The sequence below is a fragment of the Pseudoliparis swirei genome, chromosome 1 (assembly GCF_029220125.1).
Source record: "Pseudoliparis swirei isolate HS2019 ecotype Mariana Trench chromosome 1, NWPU_hadal_v1, whole genome shotgun sequence".
NCBI lineage: Eukaryota > Metazoa > Chordata > Actinopteri > Perciformes > Liparidae > Pseudoliparis > Pseudoliparis swirei.
Window position 1 is genome coordinate 21,564,592 of NC_079388.1, and position 22,711 is coordinate 21,587,302.

Here is a 22,711-nt window from a genome sequence, read left to right on the forward strand (position 1 = left end):
TTAATCTTTGTTTTTGAGAATAGACTTGAGATAACCACTTGATGTATCCATGATATACGATGTGACTGTTGCCAGAGATCTACGAGTGCTCCTGAACGCAGCACGCCTGTGGCTTTGTAGGAAACTAACTTCCTTGTTTGTGATGTTGTTGTTTTGTTTAAAGTTAGTTAAAACCAAGGCTGTAACGACAGGAAGTATTTGGATGTATGAATATTAAATTAATAAAATATGAAAATCAATGTTATCTAGTTATGTTTAACACACATTTCAAGTACAGAGGAACGGTGGCTGAACTACGTGTATTACCCACTATGATACAGGCCTGTGTATCGGAATAAGATTACATTTACATTATAATTAATTATTGTTAAATTAGTTATATAATAATTTCATAGTATGGTTATACGCATTATGAATAATGAATAACACATCTTTTATATTTTTTTATATTTATTTTTTAACATAACATTATTATATTACACCCTATATTGTGGATACTAAAGTAACAAAGAACATCGATGAGCCGTCAACGCGTTTTATTCCCGTAAACTGTCGTAAAACAGAAGAGAAGGGAAACAAACCGTCTTCAGAGAGCCGGCTGCGCACCAACGTCAGGTTACAAACGAGAATAATCCAATCAGGATAATTCAGAACAGGTTGCTTGGTAGATTACGTCACAGCAGGTCGTCACACAGGAATGGTTTCAGTGACTTTTTTGAGCCAGTTACAATAATAAAAAAACATGAATCAACTGATAAATCATGTTGTGTTATTATAAATGAATCAGCAGAATGAAATAAAAGTAATCTCACCTGGACTAGAGTGGGTGATGGGTCAAAAGAAGCCAGAATACAACACACAACATGTTGTATTTCGTTTTATTAATGAATTAATTTGTAATAATTGGCAAAACAATTAAAGTTGTTCATTAAATATTTTTTGTGGATTCAAAATTACAATATTTCCCTCTGAAGTTTATAAATACAAATTACCGTATCAAAAGTAATTGCACAAACAACTCTTTATTCATTTACAAGTAACATACACACTTTTTAAAGGTTTTTTTGTTAATTATGTGGAAATGTTTTATGTCACAAACTATTAAATCTGAAATGTGAAGAAGAAAAAAAAACAGCTGCACATTCACTTGGCGCTGCTGCCACCTGGTGGCCATCTGGGGAAGTCAGAGAGGATTGTTGAGAGGATCATCTGAAGGAGCTAACTGACACTTCACCACCGCGACGAAGAGACGCTGCTGACCGGAGCTTGGAATGGAGGCACATCCGGGCAGCTGGCGGAGTCACCTTCAGAATAAGAGCTTGAGAAGCTTCTATGTGGCTTTCATTGTCGACTTGGTGCATAGAGCGCATTTCATCAATGAATACAAAACGAGATATGCTTCTCAAGGCTTTGTGTGTTTAGGTTACGTACAGAGTCTGCCATAAAATCAACATAGAAGCATCAGGCTCTTATTATGAAGGTGCCTCCTCAGCTGCCGGATGTGCCTCCATTCCAAGCTCCCGTCAGCAGCAGCGTCTCTTCGTCACTGCGGTGGTAAAGTGTCAGTTAGCTCCTTCAGTCCTGACCCAGCAAGTCTCTGTATGTCTGGATAAACCTCTGAATGGACTTCTAGAGGTTCTCCTTTGGTTCTGGATGTTGTTCCTCGGACTCATCTCCCGCTACAAAGACATTGAAGTTAGCTTAGCATGCTAACAGCGCTAGTCCCAGTTTAAAGGAGAGGAAACAGGCTTTGTGACGGACTTTGTGTGGAGAAAACGTTTCTGTCGTTGGAAATGTCTAAAGTCCAAATGCTGAGATGTTTCGTCAACCAGCGACTCACTGCAGCTGCGCAGGAGATATGTGGGCTGTTTGAAAGAACGATAGCAGAGTACGAGGAGGAACTTTGTGCTTCTAGAGAGGAGAACGAGCGACACCGGAAACGACTTGACGCCGTGTTCAGCAGAGTCCGGATACAACGAGCAGGTTGGTTCATGGAGCAGCATCTTTGTGACAGTGTTTAAACATTAAGTTCTAGTTTTCATCTCAGATGTTTGCTTGTTCCTGTGAAAATAGCCCCGCCCCTCAAGCGCCCCCTGCTTTATGGTCTGTCTGACTCTACAGACCATAAAGTACTCAATGATGACAAAGAAAAAACGAGGACAAAAGTTGTCAATTATATAGACTTCTATACAACCGGAGGAGTCGCCCCCTGGTGGTCAGGAGGGAGAATGCAGCTTTAACACATGAAGCGTAAGCCAATCCAGGTGAAAACGTAGTTGACGGCAGTTGCTGTATCAAAATGAGCAAATGAGTTCCAGTTGACCGAAGCTGAATAGATAAGTGTATTCAATAAACAATTTAGATTCACTTGACCCTCTGTGAAGAGTGCTGGCCACCTTTCAACCGTGTCTTTCACTGGAGGTTCCAAGTTCACCAACTCCTTTCTTCTCGAGGCAAACTTTGAGTCCATATTCAGAGCAGCAGTTGGACGACGTTTTTCAATCTCCTCTCCAAGGTCCTTCTGTTTGGACTCCACACGGGGCTCATCTTCCCGCTCAGGAAAATTGAGTAGAAGTGGATTTCAAAGCGCTTGTTTTTTTTTGACACTTCTCGGAGAGACTTGGCCTTTTCCTTGCCTTCCTCTTACGACCACATCTGGACTCCCAGCTCGCACTTTGGTCCGATAGTTGTAGACATGTGGCGTAATCTATACTCGACGTCAACAGGAAAATAAGGAATCTCAAATACTGTTAAAAATTAACCTCTGAGATCTTATCAAGGAAATCAAGATGAGCACCGTCAGTTCTACGCTGTCCTTCAAAGGAATGAACTCGTCTGATCATTTTCTGGGACATTAAAACCAATCACGAGTGGGAGGAGTCTTGTAAGGGCCCGGTTCTCGTGGGCGGTCCTCTGGAGGCAGACGGGTCTGGTGATCTGAGGCCGATCAGTTCGGTCTGAATTTGTCATGAAAAAGCTTCACGCTTCAGTTCAGGACTCGAGGGAGATGAACTCATTAATGCACAATGGCATCTCGATGGGGAGTCCACCCTCCAGGAGGTCACACACTCTGTCCTGTGTTACAACACAAGGACGGTAACACCGCACTGCCATACACCTTTCTGATCCGGTGCAGCGGGCCTGTCATGATTCTGTTTGGTTCTGCGCTGTAATGCGGTTGCAGAATCAACAAGGATGCTTTTTAAGTAAGACCATCAATTACATTTTAAAGTTTGGTGAGATCAGTGGATTAGTTGTTGACATGAAATTACAATTCTCTAAGCTTTGTGTGTATTTCATTACTTCCCACAGACGTCCAGCAGCTGGTGGTGGTGAAAGAAGAACAGCAGGAGTGGAGCTTCAGTCTGGACCAGGAGGACCCAGACCCCCCACACATTAAAGAGGACCAGGAGGACCCAGACCCCCCACACATCAAAGAGGACCAGGAGGACCCAGACCCCCCACACATCAAAGAGGACCAGGAGGACCTCAGGACCAATCAGGAGGGAGAGCAGCTTCAAGGTCTGGAGGAGGCTGGTACCAGGTTCTCATTCACTTCTGTGAAGAGTAAAGATGATGAAGAGGAAGCTCAGTCCTCTCATCTTCATCAAAGACTATCTGAACACATGGAAACAGAAGCTGTTGTCGAGGACTGTGGAGGACCAGAACCAGACAGGAAGTCGGATCCAGATAGACCTCCAGAACCAGTTACTGGAGACTCCAGTGAGACTGATGTCAGTGACGACTGGAAGGAGACCAGAGAACCTCAGTCAGGTCTGAACTCTCTGACTCATGAAGAAGAAGTTCATGTCAGTGATTCAAAATGTAGTTCTGGTGAGAAACCACTTGGCTGCTCCGAATGTGGGGAAAGATTTCACCTCAAGGAAGATTTAAAGAAACACACGAGACGTCACACAGGAGAGAAAACATTCAAGTGCTCAGTTTGTGATAAAATCTTTCAGCGTAAGTCACGTCTGAAGAGACACATGTTGATTCCCCAGGGAGAAACCGTATCGCTGCTCCGAGTGCGGTAAAGGTTTCACTGAAAGTGGAGGTCTAAAGACCCACATGAGAATCCACACGGGAGAGAACCCGTTCAGCTGCTTGGTCTGTAAAAAACAGTTTAAACACAATGCAAGTGTACAGAGACACATGGTAACTCACACAGGGGAGAAACCGCATCGCTGCTCAGTCTGTAAAATATCGTTTTCCTATCGGGCCGTTTTACAGATACACATGAGAGGTCACACGGGAGAGAAACCTTACAGCTGCTCCGTCTGCCAGACATCTTTTATACAGAGGAGATATTTGCAGACACACATGGTAACTCACACAGGAGAGAAACCGCATCACTGCTCCGTCTGTAAAAAATCTTTTCTACAGAGGGGATCTTTGCAGATGCACAAGTTGACGCACACAGGAGAGAGACCATATCGCTGCTCCGAGTGTGGTAAAGGTTTCGTTGAAAATAGCGGTCTGACGAGACACAAGAGATCTCACACGGGAGAGAAACCTTTCAGCTGCTCAGTCTGCAATAAATCCTTTTCACAGCAATCATCTTTGCGTGTACACATGTTGACTCACACAGGAGAGAAACATTTCAGCTGCTCAGAGTGTGACAGAGGTTTCACGAACAGACACCATCTGAAGGGACACAGACCACACCGGAGAGAAACCGCTTCAGCTGCTCCGTCAGGCCAGAACTTTTCCCATCGCTCATCTTTTGCAGAAACACACGTTAATCCCACACAGGAGAGAGAAACTCTGATGCCTGTTGATAAACACTATCAATTTCTCACTTGTAAATGTCTTCAGGTACCTACCTCCCTCTTGGGGTGTGACTCACCTCCATCTGGGCTTGAGTTTGCAAGAGTTGCCCACGCCTGAGCTTTGTCGAGGTTTAACTTCCACCAAGAATATGTCAGGCGACATCAGTCATCGCCCACACTTTTTTTTTAGTGGGATACAACTACTGTTCTACACGGGCGTAGGGTCTGCCCAATTTGAGTGTTTTTCCTGGTTTTGTTTTCTTTTCAAACTAACACATGACAGCTTGTTATTGCTAGATTCGAGAATTGCTTGTAATTGTATAATATATTTATCATTGATCCATACTATTATTTAATTTGATCGCATTGTTCGATAAATGAACTCTGTTATATTTTCATGAGCAGTTTCTGTGATTATTTCGCATGGTTTGTTGCTGCGGGCTGATGGATGAGACTTTAATTCTCCACCAGAGAAGAGGCAGCAGTGGTTATATCTGGGGATGCCCCTGAAGAGACAATCCACAAGGTACATAGAGAGGAAGACATGTGGTTCCAGACTGGACCAAACAGTCCTGGGTCAGTGGGAGGCTTTCTCACAGTTGGTTGTTAGGATGCTATTCAGTTGGAATTTCCAGACATAATTTAATTTCTGAATCATGCTTATTGTGCAAAAGGAACTAGAATATGAAAAATATATTGGAAGACATCATCTCATGATTGCGGCCTTCGATGAGTTAGTATCTGCATGGCTGCAGCAGGGGGAAGGAGTGAGCGTATCGCCTCCACCGTGACAGTTTATTTGGGTATTTAGTTTATGTTTTGGATGCATGAAAGGGTTAAACCATCTCTGTGTTCTGTGGGTGATTACTGAGGTCCAGAGGGTGAGTATCTTGTGAGTCTGTGTGTGTGTGTGTCTCCTGTATGCCTCAACAACAGTCAGAGGAGAGAGACAAGTTGATAAGCATCAGGTTAAGAGATTAGTCAGAATGGACCAAAAAGGAAGAAATCCAGCCACAACACCCACGAAGAAGAACCCAGCGCCAACAGGGGAGGAGGAGGGGCGGATGAAACCGTCTGCTCGGGAGTCGTGGATGAAGCTCTCCATAGCTTCTCTTTCTGGGCGAGACGGATTAAAGACACGCCAGATAGCGCCTTACAGGTTGATGGCCCAGTGATCGGGTCGATGTGGGCCGGTGTTTAGGCCCGCTGGTTGCTGAACACCTCTAGGTCACGGTAAGTGGGCGGGACTAACGTCAGGTCCGGGGCCTCGATAGTGGGCGTGCCGGCAGATCCAGTGGGAGCTGGGGCCGACTGGACTCAGTGAGAGTGGCTGAAGGCGCTCCAACTAGCTACGCATCCCGTAGACCAATCGACGTGGGGATTGTGCAGTTCAAGCCGAGGTTGTCCTGAGACCAGTGAGGCATGAAGGGAGGGAATGATCCGTAAAGGCACCGATTCGTGGTGGTTAGTTGGCATCCGCCCCGGAATCCACGAAGGCTCGGAGTGGGATGCACCTTCCTCCCCATACTGGGGGCCGGCGGCGTACTGACCGGAAAAAACAAAATGTACAAATAAATAACAATTAAATATAAAGTTTAATATATACAAATAAAAATAAAGCAATATCCACTCTTTGTAATCGCATATCTGGTTTAATCTTGGAAAGCATGAGACACGTTTGTGTCCTCAACGGGACTCAGTATTGTAATGTGACAAAACTGAATTATATTTCTATTATAATAAATAACAATAATTATAAAAATGTATTAGAATTATAAATGATGAACAATAAATAAAAATACAACATACAAAATAAAAACTTTAACTTTTATTTATTTTATTTTTATTTAAAAAAATATGATAATTAATGATGAACAAGAAGAATACAAAATTAAAAATAAACAATCTCTTGAGTGGTCTCTCTCCATGTCCTTTCCACCACTGTTACATATGTTGATGTTTGTAAGATTATAATGAGGAGATACTACTTTTATTAATTTAAGAGCTTTTATTTTATAGGCTGCAAGGAAATCCACATAGAAGCTTGTCAGGCTCTTATTTTGAAGGTGCCTCCGCCAGCTGCCCGGATGTGCCTCCATTCCAAGCTCCGTCAGCAGCAGCGTCTCTTCGTCACTGCGGTGGTAAAGTGTCAGTTAGCTCCTTCAGTCCTGACCCAGCAGAGTCTCTGTATGTCTGGATAAACCTCTGAATGGACTTCTAGAGGTTCTCCTTTGGTTCTGGATGTTGTTCCCCGGACTCATCTCCCGCTACAAAGACATTGAAGTTAGTTTAGCATGCTAACAGCGCTAGTCCCAGTTTAAAGGAGAGGAAACGGGCTTTGTGACGGACTTTGTGTGGAGAAAACGTTTCTGTCGTTGGGGGGAAATGTCTAAAGTCCAAATGCTGAGATGTTTCGTCAACCAGCGACTCACTGCGGCTGCGCAGGAGATATGTGGGCTGTTTGAAAGAACGATAGCAGAGTACGAGGAGGAACTTTGTAGTTCTCAAGAGGAGAACGAGCGACACCGGAGACTGCTGGACGCCGTGTTCAACCCGGAAGTCCGGTTACACCGAGCAGGTTGGTTAACAGCTGGTTCTGTAGAACTCCTCTCCCGACACATCTGCTGCATTTACTTTCCATAACCGCTGTGCAGCTTTAATGTCGCAGCACTAACTGCTTCCTCTTTCTTGACGATGTATTAAATTGTCAGCTCATTAAAACATCTGGTGACGACCCAACGCGCTCCACTTCCTGTGGTGGCCGTCAGTAACTGAGACATTAACTCATGTTTACTGAGGGAAGACATCAAGAGAGCAGCAGTCATCTATAGAGACTTCTATACAACCAGAGGAGTCGCCCCCTGGTGGTCAGGAGAGAGAATGCAGCTGTAACAGAAGCAGCATCGACTTATATGCCTCCTTTCCTACCTTCCAGGCCTCTTTTCCTTCCTTGCCTCCTTTCCATCCGTCCATGCCTCCTCGCCTGGCTTCCTTTCTTTCTTTCTGTGCCTCCTTTGCTTCCTTCCTTTCCTTCCTTGCCTGGCTTCCTTTCCTTGCCTTGCTTCCTTCCTTTCCTTTCTTCCATGACTCATTGCATGGCTTTCTTCCTTTCCTTCCATGCCTCTTTTCCTTCCTCCCTTCCTATCTCCCTTCCTTCCTCTGTGTGTATCAGTGGACACTGAGACACACACACACACATCTCCCTCTCCTCCGCACTGATGACCCCGCTCTGTATTATATATGTGAATCTGTGTGTGTGGTTCTGTCAAACTACACACACACACACACAGACAGCCTGCATGCGTGTGAATGGTTGCCGTGGTGACAGGTGTTACTAGAGCTGCCCTGATTAGCCAAGTTGAAGCAACAGTGTCTCCAGGAGGGGGGCAGGAAAAAAAACATGTATAAAAGTGGAATCTTCACATGAAACCATAACTCTAGTCGGCATCACGAGGGCCGAGGCCTCTGTGATCGTCTACGTGTCCTTGACATACGTTTGGGTTCAGACGTGACGCTTCATCTCAGCTCACAAAGCGCTCTCGTTTCTTTCAAGACACAAAAATAACATGGAGTCGTATGGGGCAGAGAGGCTCCTCCCCCCTCCGTAAGGCTCCTCCTCCTGGTTACGGCTCCTCCCCCCTCGTTAAGGCTCCTCCAGACACATGTGGACACATGGTGGATTCCAGCCTCACATGTGAGGACGAGCTCAACGTTTCCTACGCTTTGATCATAAATGGTGTAAAAACAGTGAAGATTGTGAGACTTGTGGCAAAATAAGTTTAATTTGTTGGACTTCCTGTTGCTCTCTCTCACTCTGCTCTGACTTCCTGTTGCTCTCTCTCTCACTCTGCTCTGACTTCCTGTTGCTCTCTCTCACTCTGCTCTGACTTCCTGTTGCTCTCTCTCACTCTGCTCTGACTTCCTGTTGCTCTCTCTCTCTGCTCTGACTTCATGTTGCTCTCTCTCTGTCTGCTCTGACTTCCTGTTGCTCTCTCTGCTCTGACTTCCTGTTGCTCTCTCAGTCTGCTCTGATTTCCTCTCTCTCTCTCTCTCTGCTCTGACTTCCTCTCTCTCTCTCTCTGCAGCTCCGCCTCTAGATCTGAAGACTAGCGCCATACACACCCATTATGAACTCTGAAACAGCCCGGAGATCTTCTGGAACTCAAACAAATATTCCATGGAAACTGAGCTAGCTATGAGAAAATGTCTAATTGATCAAATCGACTGCATCCTTTTGTTAATGTTTTAAACTTTAAATCATGTCTCTACTGTAATGTATGGCGAGTCAGCGTGGCAACAAAGATTAGCGTTGGTTAGCGTTTTCTCTTCTGAAACCCCATTCAAATGAATGGGCCATTTTCTTGTGGTTTTTTGGTGTTTTGGGGCTGAGTGCCGGTCTGATCTCTTAGAAAAGTCATTCCACACGATTCCTGACGAGGCCGCACGTGTTGATGTGTTCTGACGCTGTGGGACCCTTCGTGGTCCAAAGTATTTCCCCCATAGACTTCTGTAAATCTTTTGAAACTTAAATGCCCGTGATCTGGATCAGGCCGCGTTTGATGTATATTCGAGCTGCGGCCTGTACGCCAAAATTCCAAAATAATAATTAGAATATTGTTGATAAAGCCCGCAGGATTACAGTCGGAGTGGCTTTGCTGTAGCCACACCAAATTATACATTTGACAGAATTACTTTAATTGAACAAATCTGTGATTTTTGGGGGGGGGGGTTGTTCCAAATAGGTATATTATTTTAAATCTGTAGAAGATGATGGGGAGTACAGAGAATCTCTACAGAACTACAGTAATTTAAGACATTAATTTAAGACACAATTTTGATGCACTTTCAGAAATAATTATTTCCCTCCAGATATAATCAAAGTTTTGCCACATATTAATGCTGCATATCAAATCAAACAATGGAACCTGCACTACACGCTCTGTACTAAAACATAGCTTATGTTCTGTTTTATGGCATCATCTGGGTTCATAATGAAATTGTTCATTATCGTAACAAGATTTGGTATTTATTGTTTATTTAAATCCATTTCCAGGCACAACTATAGCATATAATAAAACATTTTATGAATCGTGCAGCCCCGTCTACCTTTGGTGGCAGTTTTCATGCAGTTGATATTTTATATTTATACACAATGTCTAACTCTCACAGACACAGAAGCTTTGATAGGTCCAATATGTCCTCAACATGTGCATCATGTCTCCCACATTACTGGAAAGTAGTGGTCACTGGATGTAATTACAGTTTTCTAAGATGTGGATGTGTTTCATTATTCTCCAGACGAGCAGCTGTTGGTGGTGAAAGACGAGGTTCTCCCTGAGCAGCAGGACTGGAGCTTCAGTCTGGACCAGGAGGACCCAGACCCCCCTCACATTAAAGAGGACCAGGAAGACCAGGAGGACCCAGAAACGTCACACATTAAAGAGGAACAGGAGGACCTCTGGACCAATCGGGAGGGAGAGCAGCTTCAAGGTCTGGAGGAGGCTGGTACCAGGTTCTCATTCACTTCAGTGAAGAGTAAAGATGATGAAGAGGAAGCTCAGTCCTCTCATCTTCATCAAAGACTAACTGAACACATGGAAACAGAAGCTGCTGTAGAGGACTATGGAGGACCAGAACCAGACAGGAAGTCGGATCCAGATAGACCTCCAGAACCAGTTACTGGAGACTCCAGTGAGACTGATGTCAGTGATGACTGGAAGGAGACCAGAGAACCTCAGTCAGGTCTGAACTCTCTGACTCATAAAGAAGAAGTTCATGTCAGTGATTCAAAATGTAGTTCTGGTGAGAAACCACTCGGCTGCTCCGAATGTGGGGAAAGATTTCACCTCAAGGAAGATTTAAAGAAACACACGAGACGTCACACAGGAGAGAAACGTTTCAGCTGCTCAGTCTGTCACAAATATTTTACACAAAGGGGAGCTTTAAAGAGACACATGTTAATTCACACAGGAGAGACCGTTCAGCTGCTCCATCTGTAACAAATATTTTACGCAAAGGGGAGCTTTAAAGAGACACATGTTAACTCACACAGGAGAGAAACCGTTCAGATGCTCCATCTGTAACAAATATTTTTCACAAAATGGAGATTTAAAGAGACACGTGTTCATGCACACGGGACAGAAACCGTTCAGATGCTCAATTTGTAACAAATGTTTTTCAAAAAGCGGATCTTTAAAGAGACATGTTCTTGCACAAAGGAGACACGTCTTTCAGATGCTTTGAGTGTGGTAAAGGTTTCACTGATTGTGGAGTTATGAAGAAACACATGAGAATACACACAGAAGATAGACCTTTCAGATGCTCTGAGTGTGGTAAAGGTTTCGCTCAAATTGTAGACCTGAAGAGACACATGAGAATCCACACGGGAGAAAAACTGCACTGCTCAGTCTGTAAAAAATCCTTTACACTGAGAGGGAATTTAACGAGACATATGTTGATTCACACAGGAGAGAAACCGTTCAGCTGCTCCGTCTGTGACGAAACATTTCTGTACAAAAGCCAACGGAATGTGCACAGGGAAATTCACACAGCAGAGAACTCCCTTTAGTGGTGTTGATCAAGTTGACATTAGTTCCACTCCCTCCTTCACAAGACCTTGAGGTTCCTGACCTCCCTGTCCTGGGGCAGTGACTCACGTCCAACCGGGAGGACTCTATCCACCGATCCCCGCCAGAGAACCATGGCCTCAGAGCTCCCGACTCATCTTGAGCGTGGTCACGGTCTCCGATCCTAAGCAGGAGAAACTCTGCTGAACAAGTCCTAGAATCCCAGTAACTAGAGATGCACCGATCAGGTTTTTTGTGCCGATCACTGAAATCAGTATCTGCCGATCACCGATAATACCGATCACTGAAATCAGTACCTGCCCATCCGATAATACTGATCACCGATCACGGTGTCGATTGAAGCATTCTATTTATTGTGTAGCATTATTGCCGAGGACTATGAGGAAATACAGATATAAAGCAACTCAAACATGAAATAAATTACAGATTTCTTTAAACATTTAGGACTTTTACTTTGAAAAATGTCCTAATTTATACATTAAAATTGTTTGATTGCTATTGTAGGGGAATTCAGATATGTATGGAACACATCTGCATCATTCATTTCCTGGAACTCTTGGGGAAATCTATTTACAGGACTTTTCTTAACATACAAAAGCCTGACTTATTTTTATAAACTCTTCCTTGGTACAGTAAACATGTTTTAATGTTAGCATAATTTAAGCTAAATCTAAGAAACGATCTCTAAAGATACAAAATCAGTTCATTGTTTACTTTTATATGTTCGTGTATGATTTGTTGACATCTTATTGAAAAACGGATGTTGTTTCACGTGGTTCTTTCCGCTTACTTTGCAAAACCGGATGTTGTCACATAAATCCTTCCGCTAACTTTATCAAAACCCACGCGCGCTCCTGATCGAATGTGTTTAGCGTGAGCATCAGTCTCTAGGGGCAGACATGTGAGAGTCGGCTGAGTCGACCCAGAGATTCAACTCGGGGGACGCCCTCTGACCTCTCACTCTGCGGTCCTCGCCGGGCGCATCGTCTCCGTTGCGGTGCGCGGCAATGGAAACATCTGATAGTTTTTCTCGCAGATGTTACGTCATCTGATCGGCCGTTTTGAGAACGCCGATCAAAACCGATAATGGGAATATCGTCTGATATGGATCGGCGCCGATTAGATCGGTGCATCCCTACCAGTAACCACTACGAAGAGATCTCCAGTAAGAGGCTTTGATCTGGGCCGAGAGGTGGCGGTGTGTTTGTAACCGTGTTCGTCTTGTTTACCTTTACCTGCACTGTGAACTTGTCATTGGGTGTTCTACGGACCTCCGAGTCCTGTTCAGTTCTGTGTAAAAATGTTGCCTTGTTGAGTTTAAAATCTCTTTAAATAAAATGACAAATCGAACCAGAACTGTGTCTCTGAAATCATTTATTCATTGCGCAAAGAAGAGATGTCCCTCTGAAGCTGCCCAAGGATGAGCTGAAGAGTGATAACTCACATCTGCATTCATCCCGAGAGGGATAGGTGGGCCTTACAAAGGAACATGACTACAGGTTGTGATTAGAACAAGAGAATGTGTGAATCAAACATCAAAAGGCCTTTGCCCTGCGCATCATTTATGACCCGTCCCCACTAGTGAGTGATCATTTGACAACAGGTAAAGGGGATGGTTTGCTCTTTGCTTTGTTCCTTTGCAAGACACAAAGATGATTTGCCTACCGAGATGTGCAAGCCACTTCATGTAGAAGGATAACATAGAACTAAGACATAAAGAATTCTCATTCCATCCTCCCGTTTGATCAAACTCTTGATCAACGTGAGCCCCTGACCACGTGGCCTTAGTGCACCACATGGTCCCGGGCCACGCGGCCTTTTCTGTGATTGAGTTTCAGGGGTCCAGGTTGCCCTCAAACTCTTTTGCATGTAAGCCAGCAGTGATCGGCGAGAGAACATTCACTGGCACCAGATTCCTCGCTTAGTGGGAGAATGGTCATAACTCCAGCTAGGGACATGTTACAGCATTGAGGGATTCATTCTTAACCCACAACAGTGGCACAGTAGCGTCCCATAACTGCAGCACACCCCGTCACCCGGTCCAGCAGTGCATGGTTCTTGGCCAGGGATTCCAGACCTAGTAGGACTAGAAGCGGAAAGTCGGAACTGCACATCGATATAGTTATTTTTCAGTTGTCCACTCCACGCCTCCCTGGCTCCTCCTCCTTCCAGGCCCGCCACCCATGACTGGGACTCCTGCCTCCAGGCCGCCTGGGAGGCGGCGACAACCCTGCATCCTGATGCCGGCTACGTGATCGATAGTCTCCTTGAGGCCAGACAGGCCCGTGGTCAAGGTGGTAAATCTATGTAGCTCCGCCTCTGTCAGACTGCACCACCTCATAGTCGACATCCCCCACTCGCCGTGTGACCACGAAGGGCCCTTGCCATTTGCCGGGGAGTTTAGAGCTGGAAGAAGGAAGCAATACAAGTTCCTTCTCTCCTGGTGTAAACTGTCTCAGCCTGGCTCCTCTGTTGTCGAGGCGTTGTTGATGCGCCTGGAATTCTATTGGAATGGAATGGTATGTCGACCCTGGACCAGGGAAGGCTGTTGGAGAGCTGGCAACCCGGATCACCTGGCCCACTTCCATCAGTGACATTCCCTCCAGACTTGTCCAGGCTGCCCTCACCTCCAACACTCCTGCCCTGATGTTTGAGGGACCCCCTGTGGGTTAGGACGGGTGCCGGCCTCCAGTGACGTAGAGCGGTGACAGGGTCGCTGTCTGCGTCTCCCCGTTGAGAAGAGGCAGGAGACGGTCCGCCGACCCCGCCGCCAGCCAGCCGCATGCCTCAGCCGTCATCTTATGCAGAGCCACGCCCTCCCAGGTGGAGGGGTTCTGTGCCGACGGGGTTGCCGCTGTTCGAGGGCGTAGGTCTGCCTCTCCGTCTGGACCTGGAGCGCCTCCAGGAACTCCCGGTTTGCCTCTGCCTGGTCCTGCTGCATCGCTGCGATTACAGCCAGCATCTGCCCCAACGCGATGAACGGCTGGGCCGGCAGATTCAGGTGTTGCTCCTCTCTGTCCACGTGCTCTCTTAGTTAAGGGGGCCCTACTCCAAATTCAATAAAATAATTAGAAAAATGTGTATAATATTAACTGATGAATAAATAAAAAGTCCCAAAACTTGTTTTTATATATATGAAGAAAAATATAAAAATATTAATAAAATCATGGATAAATAAACACGAACACAAATACAAATTACAATTTTTTTTAAATATTCAAACAATAAATAAAATAAAAACAATTATGCATTATAAATTAACATTTTTTTAACTTATAACTTATTGTAATGTATGTTACTTAACTAATTTATTTAGTTTTAGGTTTTTTATTATAAACAAATCCTCAAATTAAAAAAATTAAAGTTAAGTAAAACAATAATAATAATTACAATAATAAACGATAATTAGAACATTAATGAAATATATAAATATATATAAAAAAATCTGCATATTAGCAGAACATGAGGAATCAATTCATTTGTGATGTTTTGTCTGTTTTTTCTCCATCTCCTTTCCAACAACATAATATGGAAGTGGATCGAAGATTTGTTTAACAGCTTTTATTTTAAAGGTTACCCCCTTAGTCCTCAAAGTAACTCAAAGTATTACAATGTGACGTCATTGTAAATTATATTTGAGTTAACTTTAATTTATTTAGTTTGATTACAAATAAAAGAATACACAAAATAATAATACAAATGATTATAATAATAATTAATGACTAATAAATCACTGACAATATATAGATTCAATTCAATATAAATGTTGATATAGTCTACTTTAGAATTTTAATTATTTTAAGGGCTTTTATCTTGAAAGTAACCCACCAAGCAGCGAAGTCAACATCGAAGCTTCTCAGGCTCTTATTTTGAAGGTGCCTCCGCCAGCTGCCCGGATGTGCCTCCATTCCAAGCTCCCGTCGGCAGCAGCAGCGTCTCTTCGTCACTGCGGTGGTAAAGTGTCAGTTAGCTCCTTCAGTCCTGACCCAGCAGAGTCTCTGTATGTCTGGATAAACCTCTGAATGGACTTCTAGAGGTTCTCCTTTGGTTCTGGATGTTGTTCCTCGGACTCATCTCCCGCTACAAAGACATTGAAGTTAGCTTAGCATGCTAACAGCGCTAGTCCCAGTTTAAAGGAGAGGAAACGGGCTTTGTGACGGACTTTGTGTGGAGAAAACGTTTCTGTCGTTGGGGCGAAATGTCTAAAGTCCAAATGCTGAGATGTTTCGTCAACCAGCGACTCACTGCGGCTGCGCAGGAGATATGTGGGCTGTTTGAAAGAACGATAGCAGAGTACGAGGAGGAACTTTGTAGTTCTCAAGAGGAGAACGAGCGACACCGGAAACGACTTGACGCGGACATAAACTCCCACATCCGGTTACAACGAGCAGGTTGGTTCTCTTTGCAATATGTATATAATCCGAGTGCCTTAAAACGTCGATACAAATAATGTTTATGAATCATGACATTTTTTGGTTTTTTTTCCTGATCCTATGTGGGACAGGGATGTCAGATTGTAAAGCCCCCTGAGTGGAGTTTGTGATTTGCGGCTATACAATATCAAATAAATTGAATAATGTCACATAAATGGGTATTAATTCAAAATTCTTCTAGCAACAACCATACAATTGAATATTTGTGTTTCTGTGCAGCCCAGTCTTCATTTGGTGACCGTGTTCATGCGGTCTTGTCTTTAAACTTTCATGATCATCATTATTGTCAGTCTACCTCCGGTTATGCTTCATTGTGTTTCAGCAGCAACAAGCACATGAACAACTCCCACAAATCTCCACCTTAACGTCGTGCAGGAGTTTGAGAGACTCAGTGATCCTGGGAGCTATGTTCTCCCAAGGAGAACAGGCATCGGGGTCGGGGCTATCTAGGCCGGGCAGGGGGCCGGGCGAGCCGATAGCCGGCAGCATAGACGAGCTCTAGGGACGTGGAACGTCACCTCGCTAGCAGGGAAGGAGCCGGAGCTGGTGCAGGAGGTGGAGCGGTACCAGCTAGATATACTGTATTTAGGCTCACCTCACCTCTCCTGAAGGTTTCTTCCCTTTTTTTCTATTTCTTGGGAGTTTTTTCTGATCCGATGGGAGGTCCTGGGACAGGGATGTTGTATGTGTACAGACTGTAAAGCACTCTGAGGCAAATTTGTAACTTAACCCCTGCCTCCGATATAAGCCAAGTGCAGCATATCTAGTGGCTGGACCAATCATTGGGGACTGTCCTACTTTTTAAGACACTAGGAAACACAAGTAGTCCCGCATTTAGTGAGCGCAGCTCTCTAGTGGGGCAATATGGTACTACAAGCATCGTAAGATCTGATGGAGCATCACCAATCAAGGCTTTGTAGGTTAAGAGAAGAATTTTAAATGTGATTCTTGATTTTACAAGGGGGCCAGTGCAGAGCAGCTAGTGCAGGAGTGATGTGATCTCTTTTCTTAGTTTTAGTGAGAATACGAGCTGCAGCATTCTGGATCAACTGGAGGGACCTAAGAGACTTATAGAGCAGCCTGATAAGGAGTTGACCTAAGAGACTTATAGAGCAGCCTGATAATAAGTAGTTGACCTAAGAGACTTATAGAGCAGCCTGATAATAAGGAGTTGACTTAAGAGACTTATAGAGCAGCCTGATAATAAGGAGTTGACCTAAGAGACTTATAGAGCAGCCTGATAATAAGGAGTTGACTTAAGAGACTTATGGAGCAGCCTGATAATAAGGAGTTGACTTAAGAGACTTATAGAGCAGCCTGATAATAAGGAGTTGACCTAAGAGACTTATAGAGCAGCCTGATAATAAGGAGTTGACTTAAGAGATGTATAGAGCAGCCTGATAATAAGGAGTTGACCTAAGAGACTTATAGAGCAGCCTGATAATAAGTAGTTGACTTAAGAGACTTATTAGAGCAGCCTGATAATAAGGAGTTGACCTAAGAGACTTATAGAGCAGCCTGATAATAAGGAGTTGACCTAAGAGACTTATAGAGCAGCCTGATAATAAGGAGTTGACTTAAAGCAACACTATGTAACTTTTGTACCTTAAAATAACAGCTTGAAAAAAATTGTGCCGCTACAATGACTTTTAATATGACGATTTGCGTCTCCGCTATTGCCATCAGGGGTCTGTGGGGAAATAACTCCGCTATGTAGGATTCTGGAGCCGCCCGCTCCGGGGCGGATGTACTCGACCTGCTTTCTGGCAGTGATTACGCAATGTCATATAGTGCCACTCCACGCTCACAGCTACAGTATAAGGGGAGCATTTTTATGTAGCTTTTTGGTGTTGTCAACAATATTGTATTCGATCACACGTACTCCACATTTGCAGTCCCCCAAAACAAAAGGAAATGACTGCACTCACCCAAAAGCCGGCAAACAGCTGATCGACCAGGCAGAGACGTGGTGAGGCGCCGCGTTCAATCCCCGCGCTACTTCACCCTAGTCCGGTAGGTGCTGGGCCAGTTCAGTGTTCCTGCGCAGTCTTCTATTTGTGATCCCGCCCGTTGGTATGAATCCAAAATAGAAAGTCGCCGGATTGTTGCCATTCTGAGTCCGCCGTCTGTCAGCGTGCTCCAAACAAAAAAAAACTTGCGTCACCTCCCCCCTCGTCACCTTTTATAACCCGTGACACGTACAAATAATAATAATAATATTATAACAGGGCTCTCAAGTTTTGAAGACAGGCAAGCGTGAGATTTCCATCAGCACCCGATACAGCTGACCGTTGCGGGCGCCGGCATCGAGCCGAAAAGAGTTGTTGACGGGGGGGGTGCTAGTGACTATTTTTTTGCTCCATCCCAATGCGCGCAGATCGGCGTCGGAGCTCTGCAGCGGAACAATCGATCAGCGTATTGAGCACCCCTGCATTCAAGCATTAAATAGCCGAGAGTTTTTTTCAGCGTGAGGAATTCGATGTGTGGCGGGAGTGCGTGAGATAAGACCGAAATGCGTGAGTCTCACGCTCAATGCGTGAGACTTGAGAGCCCTGTTATAATACAGGACAACACATGATCCCAACTCAATACAAGTGTATGCGAGGCTGCATCTATCGTCACTGGGTATTTACGACACTGAAATCGATACCTAAAAACCTGAAGGGGGCGCCAAAAGTGAAAGTTACATAGTGTAGCTTTAAGAGACTTATAGAGCAGCCTGATAATAAGGAGTTGACTTAAGAGACTTATTAGAGCAGCCTGATAATAAGGAGTTGACCTAAGAGACTTATAGAGCAGCCTGATAATAAGGAGTTGACCTAAGAGACTTATTAGAGCAGCCTGATAATAAGGAGTTGCAGTAATCCAGTCTCGAAGTAACAAACGCGTGAACCAATTTTTCTGCATCTTATTGAGACAAGATGTGCCTGATTTTTGAAATATTACGTAGATGAAAGAATGCAGTCCTTGAGATTTGCTTTACTTGGAGTTAAAGGACAAGTCCCGATCAAAGATATAGCCAAGATTCTTTACAGTGGTGTTGGATGCCAGGGCAATGCCGTCTACAGAAACCACATCACCAGATAATTGATCTGAGGTGCTCAGGGCCGATTAGAATTACTTCAGTTTTGTCAGTTTAAAAGGAAGTTCCAGGTCATACATGTTTTTATGTCTTTGAGACATGCTTGAAGTCTACTGAGTTGGTTGGTTTCCTCTGGTTTTATCGATAGATATAGTTGAGTATCATCTGCATAACAATGAAGTTTATGGAGTGTTTCCTGATAATATTGCCCAAAGGAAGCATGTATCAGGTAAATAAAAGTGGTCCAAGCACAGAACCTTGTGGAACTCCGTGACTAACGTTGGTGGTCATCGAATAGGATTTAAACCAACTTAGTGCAGTTACTTGATCCTAAAGATCTTCAGAGTGTTTGTAACGGTGGACCTGAGGCAACGGGTTGGGGTGTTGAGGGGGAGGAGTCTGAAAGATAGAGAGGGGCCAGGTTATTTAGGACTTTGTAGGTGATGAGTAGAAGTTTGAAGTCTATCCTGTAATTGACCGGGAGCTAGTGGAGGTTGTGTAGGACCCGGGTGATGTGTTAGTAGGGTGGAGGTGAGCAGTCGGGCAGCAGAGTTCTGGACATACTGAAGTTTATTGAGGATTATGTTGTGTGAGCCATTGAGGATGCTGTTGAGGTCGTCGAGTCTGGATGTTATGAGGGTGTGGATGAGGATTTCGGTGGTGTTAGAGGACAGGGAGGGCCGGAGGTGTGCAATGTTCCTGAGATGAGAAAAGGCTGTTTTGGTGATGTTGGGGAGGAAAGAGAGGGTGGGGTCGAGGATGATGCCGAGGTTGCAGACCTGGGTGGAGGAAGTGACAATGGGATCCACCCTGCGATGCTGAAGGCGCTGGACATTGTTGGGCTGTCTTGGCTGACACGCTTCTTCAATGTCGCATTGGGGTCAGGAACAGTGCCCTTGGACTGGCAGACCAGTGGGGTGATTCCCATTTTCAAAAAGAAGGACCACAGAGTGCTTGAACTATCATGGTGCCACACTACTCAGCCTCCTAGGGAAAGCTTATGCCTGGGTGCTGGAAAGGAGGCTCCGACCGTTGGGCGAACCTCAGATTACAGACGAGCAGTGGACTGGCTATTTTCACGAGTGAGGGTAAGATGGAGGGAGATCGACAGGCGGTGTGGCTGCAGCAGTCAAACAGGCGCTGCACCGGACCGTCTTGGTGAGGAGGAGGAGCTGAGCCTAAAGGCAAATCTCTCAATTTACTGGTCGGTCTACGTCTACGAGAAGACCAGGACATGCTGGAGGGATTATATCTCCTAGCTGCCCTGAATGCCTCAGGATCCCCCAGAATTAGCTGGAAAATGTTACGGATGAGAGAAAAGTCTGTGTCAGCCTGCTGGGTCTGCTGCCCCGCGACCCGACCCCCGATTAATCGGATGAGAATAGATGGATGGAACTCCCTTAAAGGGAAACTGTCTCATGAATGAGGTCCAAATATGTCCTCAACATGTGCATAATGTTTCCCCACATGACAGCAAAGTAGTGAGATCACTGGATTAGTTTTTACCTGTAATGTCAGTTTTCTAAGATGTGGATGTGCTTCATTATTCTCCTCAGACGTCCAGCAGCTGTTGGAGGTTCAAGAAGAGGTTCCCCTTGAGCAGCAGGACTGGAGCACCAGCCTGGAACAGGATGAACCAGATCCCCCCCACATTAAAGAGGAACAGGAGGAACTCTGGACCAATCAGGAGGGAGAGCAGCTTCAAGGTCTGGCAGAGGCTGGTATCAGGTTCTCATTCTCTCCTGTGAAGAGTGAAGATGATGAAGAGGAAGCTCAGTCCTCTCATCTTCATCAAAGACTAACTGAACACATGGAAACAGAAGCTGATGGAGAGGACTATGGAGGACCAGAACCAGACAGGAAGTCAGGACCAGATACTGATGAAAAAACTGGAGACTCTACTGAACCTGATACTGATGACAGTGTTGATTGGAAGGAGACCAGAGAACCTCAGTCAGGTTTAAACTCTCTGAATAATGAAGACGTTCATGTCAGTGATTCAAAATGTAGTTCTGGTGAGAAACCACTAATCTGCTCTGAATGTGGAAAAAGATTTCACCTCATGGGAGATTTAAAGAAACACATGAGAATCCACACAGGAGAGAAAACGTTCAAGTGCTCAGTTTGTGATAAAATCTTTAAGCGCAAGTCACGTCTGAAGAGACACATGTTGACTCACACAGGAGAAAAACCGTTCAATTGCTTATTCTGTGATAAAAGCTTTAAGCGCAAGTCAAGTGTGAAGAGACACATGTTGATTCACACAGGAGAGAAACCGTTCAGCTGCTCCGAGTGTGATCGAGGTTTCGCTTACAGACACCATCTGAAGATCCACATGTTGAGGCACACGGGAGAGAAACCTTTCAGCTGCTCACAGTGTGGTAAATCTTTTACGCTGAGCGGAGATTTAAAGAAACACATGAAGGTTCACACAGGAGAGAAACCTTTCAGCTGCTCCGAGTGTGACAGAGGTTTCGCTTACAGACACCATCTGAAGATCCACATGTTGAGGCACACGGGAGAGAAACCTTTCAGCTGCTCACAGTGTGGTAAACCGTATACACGGAGGGTAGATTTAAAGAGACACATGTTAACTCACACAGGAGACTCACTCTAGTGCTTCTTCTAAAGGTAACCGTGTCACTGACCTCAACTTGACCTCGCCTCAATGGTGCCAGCTATAACAGATCGTATTAGTGTAAAGTTGTCTCGTATTTAGTCTTTCTCGTTCACCTCTCAGGGACGCAGCCAAACAACAAATGTAATTTGTTGCAGGAATGAAGGAGCAGGAGGGGGATGAGGAGCAAACATTTCATCAATAATATGACTGTATAAATCTATGTTGCACTCTCTTTCTGGGTCAGACCTAACCATATGTGGGCTGGAGCTTTGGTCAATCAATTAAATCATTCCTCGTTTGTGTTAAATAAATGCTTAAAGACATTTAAGTGTTTCAATCTCACAATTTTTGTTCTTCTAAAGACGATTGGAAAGGTTCATTTCCATTACAGTAAACAAGACCGTGAGATACCGGACCTCCTTCTCTTGGGGCAGTGACTCACTTCCATCTGGGAGGACACTATCCACCGATCTCCGTCAGAGAACCATGGCCTCTGACTCATACCGACCGTTGCCCACTGGCCTGACAGAGCGGGGTCACGGTCCCCGATCCTAAGTATCATAGTAGTCCGGTCGTGGGGTCATAGTAGTAGACACCTCTCATACACGATCGGATCCTGTCACGAATTCCCCATCTTATTAGTTGTTTCCTCCGTGTTACCTGGTTAATTAACTCATGTCATTTCAGATCCTGCCCGTCACACCTGATCATCCATTTAACTCTGACAGCGGAGGCGTGGCCGTGTGTGACGGCGTGAGGCCGAGCACAGCAGCGTCAGGCTGGACGCGATGGGGAGACGTCACCGGTCCCCTGAACACGGGGAGACCGGTGATGACGAGCAGCCGGAACTCAGATTAGTACCGTATCGTTGATTGCAAGTCTTGCATTCATAAAAGTAGGCCAAGAAATAATAAATTAGCTCGTAGCTAGCGCTAGCTACGAGCGTGACAGTCTGCCAGCAGGTGTGTTGGTGTCCAGCGGTCCCGGCTATATACCCGGTTTTACCGGGAATATAATGATGGAGGAATAAAGACAAACAGTGACAGGATTAACCCTATAAAGGCTGCACACGCCGTCTCTCAAGGGCAGAGCCCAGGACTGGGGAACCGCTGAGTGGCAGTGACAGTCGCCAATCTACTCTTCATATCTTGTTTTCCAGGGAACTGCGGAAGGTTTTTGATCACGTCACACCGGGAAGAGAGGGAGGGAGATCTTTGTCT

General features: G+C 45.0%; 2 protein-coding genes and 1 pseudogene across 2 annotated transcripts; all 3 read left to right on the forward strand.

The window, feature by feature from the left end:
* Positions 1-4,841, forward strand: part of LOC130198499 (zinc finger protein 260-like) — a 36,319-nt pseudogene extending 31,478 nt beyond the window's left edge.
* A 2,048-nt stretch (positions 4,842-6,889) lies between these two features.
* LOC130190467 (zinc finger and SCAN domain-containing protein 12-like) lies at positions 6,890-10,840 on the forward strand. The gene is made up of 2 exons (XM_056409930.1): positions 6,890-7,347; positions 10,068-10,840. The coding sequence occupies exons 1-2, from the start codon at positions 7,155-7,157 to the stop codon at positions 10,766-10,768; spliced, it is 894 nt and encodes a 297-aa protein (XP_056265905.1). The 5' UTR covers positions 6,890-7,154; the 3' UTR covers positions 10,769-10,840.
* Positions 10,841-15,217: 4,377 nt separating this feature from the next.
* Positions 15,218-21,814, forward strand: LOC130189314 (zinc finger protein 32-like). Its single transcript, XM_056408131.1, has 2 exons — positions 15,218-15,747; positions 20,428-21,814. The coding sequence occupies exons 1-2, from the start codon at positions 15,555-15,557 to the stop codon at positions 21,486-21,488; spliced, it is 1,254 nt and encodes a 417-aa protein (XP_056264106.1). The 5' UTR covers positions 15,218-15,554; the 3' UTR covers positions 21,489-21,814.
* The last annotated feature ends 897 nt before the right edge of the window (positions 21,815-22,711 follow it).